Source organism: Sebastes umbrosus, chromosome 22 (assembly GCF_015220745.1).
Source record: "Sebastes umbrosus isolate fSebUmb1 chromosome 22, fSebUmb1.pri, whole genome shotgun sequence".
NCBI classification, from domain to species: Eukaryota; Metazoa; Chordata; class Actinopteri; order Perciformes; family Sebastidae; genus Sebastes; species Sebastes umbrosus.
The window spans coordinates 16,853,492-16,859,805 of record NC_051290.1 but is presented as its reverse complement, the minus strand read 5'-3'; the positions used below and the strand labels follow the sequence as shown (position 1 = coordinate 16,859,805).

Genomic DNA, 6,314 nt, shown 5'->3' with positions numbered 1-6,314 from the left:
AAAACTCTGAGATGAACAGAGTGAAAACTGTATCTTATTCGATAAAAACTGCATAATTTGCAGTTGAAAAAAGGTAATAAATCGCAAAATATCTAAATATGTCTTATATAATACTCAGCATATCACAAAATGTTTAAAAAAAAAAAAAAAAAACACACTAAGATTGTATCCTCTGGCCTCTGATGTATTCCCATCCCTAATAGGCACATTAACCCAAAACCCCCTATAATTATATTTTTTAATATCTTTCTTTGCGGAATATAAACAAGTTCATCTCAAAACCCTGTTTTCAATTACAGTAGCAAAAGAAGTCAACCTTTTTAAATGATAAATGATGTCTAACCCTAACACAAACAGCTGTACAAGGACTTTCCAGAAATGAAATCCAGTCTAATATGGACACAATGTTGATTTAAATTAGAAACTATCTGACTGAAGACTAAGTAAACATTGGATCCCAGCTTTGGGCACTTCACAGTTTTTGATATTAGTATTTTAAGTTCAATACCTCGCCATATTATGCGCAAATCCATGATTGGTGTTCCCTTTCCATACCAACTATCAGAGTCCTTATGCGTAATCATTGTGGGCTATACAATGGTATTTAATGAATCCAAATTCTCCATATAATGCATTGGAAGAGATGTACTGTATTTACATATGATAAGACGTGTATTGCATATAACCCTTCGCTCTTTACATCAGCAATCCAGCCTCAGCAGAATAAATTTAAAAGGGTTTTGAAGCTGTGAAACAACCAAGAAATTGTCCGACACCCTTCATTTCCTGATTCTAAGGAAAACCACAGATTTAGTTGCTGGTGGCTGCCTCAGTGCATGCACTGGATGTTGGCGTCTATGGTTGGGATTGTTCTCTCTCTCCCTCTCTCTTTCAGACTCTGAATCAGCAGGTCCCTTCGGTAAACAAGGCAGAGTGATTGTTGGATTTGCATATTCCTGAATAAATCATATTGCATTTCTGCGATAAGCAGAGCTCTACTGTTTGGTAGCTTTTCCTCCTCCTTTTCTTCCTCCTCTCTTCTTTCTACAACATTCACGCATGCTGCCACGAATTAACCCTGATCATGAGGGACCGCGGCGGAGTGAGAAAGTGCTGCTCAAAATTCATGTTTTTCGGCGGTAGGAGAAACCATGCCATTGGCCCCCTTGTGGGGCCCCCCCGACTGCCAACTACGTGGATGGTTAATCAGGCCTGATAATGATGCATGCCCATGTCCGCCACCAAGGACAGGGGATGGCAGCCATGCTCGACGGTGGGAGATGGGGGTAGAAAGCCTGGGAGGGGAGGAGGTGGAGATTAAAGAGACTGGAGCTGCAGAGAATCAAGATAGTTAAAGAGAGGGAGGTGGAGAGGAGAAATAGGAAGATAAGTAGTGGAGGAGGAGAGGAGAGGAGGAGGAGGAGGAGGAGGAGGAGGAGGAGGAGGACTCCCCAAGATGAGTCTATAAAGGAATGCAATAGAAGTCTGATCCAGTGGATGAGGTTATCTAATGTGGGTGCAAATTACTATTTTGTGTGCGCATGTGTGTACACGCCAGGCAGGCATATGGACATGTGTGCATATTCACATCACTGTGTCTAATGGGGCTGGGGGATGTGGTTCTTAATATGAACCCATCTACAGACCCTGTTTAATTACAGCCCTGGCATGCTAAAGAAGCAACCAGGAGGAAAAAAAAGAATCCTCCATTAAAGCCGCATGTAGGCCTTCTCCCCCATCAGTTCAGCTGATGACTGCTTTTTTCCCCTTCTCCCCCTTATTCCCCTAACTTCCTTCGGAGAATTGGGATGGTGGTATTTTGGCTGTGAAAAGGAAACCATCGGACGGCAGGGGCATGAATATTCCAAATGACTAATGTTGCACATGCTTATTTTTGACATATCTGGCTTCCGCAGGGAAATAAAACACTTCTAATGCAGGGGGACCATCTGTTATCTGTTGCTGGTGTTTCAGAGCAGGCGGGCGCTGTGTGCACACACTCGCTTGCGCACGCAAAAACACACACACGGGCGTGGAGACACACACTTATGCACACAGGCAGACAGATCGACACATTCTCGCACAGCGGGGGGGCGTACATAGACAGCGAGACACGTGCGCGCACACATGTACTAACAGCGGAATCCGTCGGGAGCGTTGCACAACAGACAGGCTCTAAACTCCTATACAAATTGAACACTCCTTTTTTAATTCAGTGTGTTTGTCAAATGCGCTGTAAATCTCGAGCTGTAGGGTGACGGGGAAATGCACACGCTTTTTATGCTAGCCATAAATACCTGGGCCTGTCTCCTCGCAGCAGCTGGAGCGGGATAATATGCTCGTGGTGTGAAGGGGGAATAAACTAGCTGCATCACCTTGAAAGCAGAAATATGAGACACACAAACAGCCTTCTACATCAGCCACACATCTAAGTGCATTCTCTCACTTAGATTTGTTTGGAGCTATATGGCCATAGGAATAGATAGCTCTCTCATGCATGGGTAATCTGTTTGTTATTCTCAGACAATAGCCAAGCTTCGAGGTACGCCACAATACTTCTATTCAACAATAGAATATTTGTGAACATTTTGGATGGCTTCATTTGCTGTGGAATTGCCTTTCAACTCTTGTGCCTGTACATTTCAACATCACAAATGATATGTAAAAAAAAAAAAAGTTTCCAGGGGATATCAAATTGATGAATAACAATCATGAATCAATTATAGAAATGGTCTGTGCCTCTAATATATTTCAACATAATAATAGAAAAACCTAGAAACTAACAAAGTGTGTGTAGATACTAATTTCTTATTAACAGATCATTTAACTTTTTTATATACTTATTTTTATAAAGTAATAATTGGTTAAAGCCACTGTTTAGGAACTGTACATTTCTGACTTTGGCACCCCTCAGTGGTGGTGTAACAAAAACTGCAACCACCAGCCTTGCACCAATTTTCAGGACTGTCTCTTTCTTCTTTGAAAGATGCTATGATCACATAAACTTTACACTTAGAGGCTTTAAAAATAATTCCCATCATAAGTTATCCTCCAAATGACTTAAAGCCGCAGTACGCACAAAGTTTTTGGCATCAATGGGCAAAAATGTCATAATAACCTTTCAGCATATTGTAATTAAAGTGTTCTGAAAGAAAACTAGACTTCTGCACCTCCTCATGGCTCGGTTTTCAGGATTTAAAAAAATCTAGCCCGTGACGGGAGACTTTGGCCAATCACAGGTCATTACAGAGAGAGAGTGTTCCTTTTGAGCGTCCTATTGGCTGTGCTCCGGCTGGTGGGCGGTGCTTGGTATTTCCTCAACTGATCTCAACATTGCTGCCGGGACACAAACGTTCTCATTTTACAGCTAAACAGTACACTACAAGATGTTTCTGAAAACATTTGAGGCGTGAAATAGGCATTACAGTAACAGAATATTAATTCGTATTTGATCAGCTTGGTATGTCTACATCACAAACAATTAACACAATTACTTAAAAATCTAATTGTTGTTGTTTTTCTGTAAAACTACTACTACTACTACTACTACTGTAAAAGCTACTGTAGAAACATGGCAGCTGGCTCCGTGAAGAGGACCCGCTCTGTATGTAAATATAAACTGCTCATTCAGATGATTATACACTAAAGAAAACATACTTATTAATATTATAATTAGGGCTGTCAATCGATTAGAATTATTTAATTCTCTTATCAACATGGGAGTGGGCAAATATGCTGCTTTATGCAAATTTATGTATACATGTATTATTGGAAATCAATTAACAACACAAAACAATGACAAATATTGTCCAGAAACCCTCACAGGTACTGCATTTAGCATAAAAAATGTACTCAAATCCCAACATGGCAAACAGCAGCCCAACAGGCAACAACAACTGTCAGTGTGTCAGTGTGCTGACTTGACTATGACTTGCCCCAAACTGTATGTGATTATCATAAGGTGGGCATGTCTGTAAAGAGGAGACTCGTGGGTACCCATAGAACCCATTTACATTCACATATCTTGAGGTCAAAGGTCAAGAGACCCCTTTAAAAATGGCCATGACAGTTTTTCCTCGCCAACATTGAGCATAGGTTTGGAGCATTATTTAACCTCCTTTGCGACCAGCTAGTATGACGTGGTTGGTACCAATGAATTCCTTAGGTTTTTCTAGTTTCATAAGATGCCAGTATCCTCATTCTAAAGATAAATTGTGTTAATGCGTTAAAGAAATTAGTGGCCTTATTATCGCATGTTAGGGCACGCGTGTAAACAACACTATAATTTTGGTGCGATGGGACTATACTCTCCCATAGGTGTGATTTTTACACACAAGATCTAGTTGATCCATTGTGTTGACACAATCATATGCAACTAGCAGCAGGCAACAGAACAACACAAATCTCTGAGCTCTTGTGTTTAAGGGCATAAGCAAACTTTGGGCTGTATTAAAAATTTGTGACACAATAAAAAAAGATTAATTTAATTCCAGAAGGGACAACATTTTTAAAAGGAGGGATATTAGGTGTGGGGTCACAAGAGCAGTGGGGGTGAAGGGGACGGTGAGAGGTTTAATAACTTACCTCTGTCAGCTGCCTTTAAGTGAGGATCTTCACCCACAAGGCTGCCTGGTGCACCATGTGTGTCTTTGATCTACAAGCACGTAATGGAAGCAGAGGGAGAGAGAAAACAAGGTCAAAGATCTATACACTTGTAAGACCTTGGGTATCACCTGCATTAATGTATAAAGCAGCGACGACAACAGCGTGTGTGCGTGTGTGCGTGTGTGTGCGTTAGACGGCAAGAGTGACTTTAAAAGATCATTTCAGCTCCGAGTCCATGATTCTAATATGCACCTCCCAGCAGACATCGAAAGACACTGTGCGCTTGATGTTGCAAAAATACAAGGTTCCTTTCTGTGCTCTAGGAGGCTCCCAGGAGCCTCTGAAAGACAGTTTAATGATGAAAGACAACATGCCTGGATGCGAGCGTTTCGGTTTTAGGTCACAGGGGAAAAACAGGCAGAGCCAAAACAATTTTAGGTCTTTAATTTTTCTTTTTAAGACGCCGCGTTCATTTAGAAAGATCCGAGTCACGCTGCAGATCCTCACCTTGCGGAAAGTTTTAGGGAGATAATCACTAAATCCTTGCTAGAGTAAATATGTTGATTGCTAAGCTGTGGCGGTAAAATATTGATATACCAAATATCAAAATATTGACATGCATTTCTCGCTGGGAATCTACCTGAGGTTAGAAAAATGTGCGCTATTACAGATGTGCTACATTCTGTTGTTGACGCTTGTAGGCATTCTCTATTATAAAATTAAAGACAACAAAAAATATTGTGCTAAACATCTTTCCAAAGTGTTCACGATGCTGAGGAGGACTAAACATGACAATATCCCCACGTATGGGGCAGAAGGAAATATGGGTCTGATTTGATGACATGCTGCATGCTGTCATTTTTTTTTTTCCTTCACTGGAAACCAGACTGTAAACTCAACTGTGCGAGTGAGAGGCGTTGCCAAATTCAATGTGACTCACCACCTCTGGAGGAGAACAAAAACCCGCTTAAGATCACTGTGACATCGCATGCAGCATTTGTGGTTCAGAATATTTTTGACAGATTGAATACGAATGTGAAAATTGCCATGCCAAGAAAAAAAAAAAAAAAAAAGCCTCAAGTAAACATGTCACTGAGTTTGAAAAAAAAAATCTTTAGAAATAATAATCCACAAATGTTATTCCCATGAAGCTTTGTCAGCTCAGGTTCGACATCTGGAAGGGAATGTCTATTGATCCTAAAATCGGTTTATCTATTGATCCCAGCTGTGTTGTTTTTCCCTATAACATCCAGGTTTTAGTCATTTGGTCTGTCTTACAAGGAAAGCACTGAGACAGCTGTTTTATTATTATTTTCCAATAAATACAAATGCAAAGAAAAAGTTACATTTCGACATTTTCCTCCATCACCATTTTTCCCAGTGCAAGTAAACAATGCAGAGTATTAAGAGTATTACGAAAATGTACTTATCCAACATGAATGATAAGGCTCTATCCATAAGAAACGGATGTGGTCACTGTGACGTCACCCATTGGTTTGTGGACTGCTGTTTTGAAATCTTGAGTTCGCCGTTTTGGCCGTCACCATCTTGTTTTTTTGCAACCGAACGCTGAATAAGTCTTTTTTAGGCGACCAAAATGTTATAATTAACTTTCATGAACTGAAAACACACTGTGAAAGAGTTAAAGTTGTTAAGACGATAATGTGGTCAACTCCCAGACCGCACACCACCGTGTTAGCGACCTGTCA

General features: G+C 40.6%; 1 protein-coding gene and 1 long non-coding RNA gene across 2 annotated transcripts in view; one reads left to right on the top strand and one right to left on the bottom strand.

Annotated features, from left to right (window-relative positions):
- Positions 1-6,314, top strand: part of LOC119481616 — a 319,631-nt gene that overhangs the window by 94,917 nt on the left and 218,400 nt on the right. The window lies entirely within an intron of this gene.
- Positions 1-6,314, bottom strand: part of LOC119481609 (glucosidase 2 subunit beta-like) — a 144,600-nt gene that overhangs the window by 76,421 nt on the left and 61,865 nt on the right. The window contains exon 10 of the mRNA XM_037758712.1: positions 4,585-4,654. Within this exon, the coding sequence (XP_037614640.1) occupies positions 4,585-4,654 (70 nt within the window). The remainder of the gene's footprint in view (positions 1-4,584; positions 4,655-6,314) is intronic.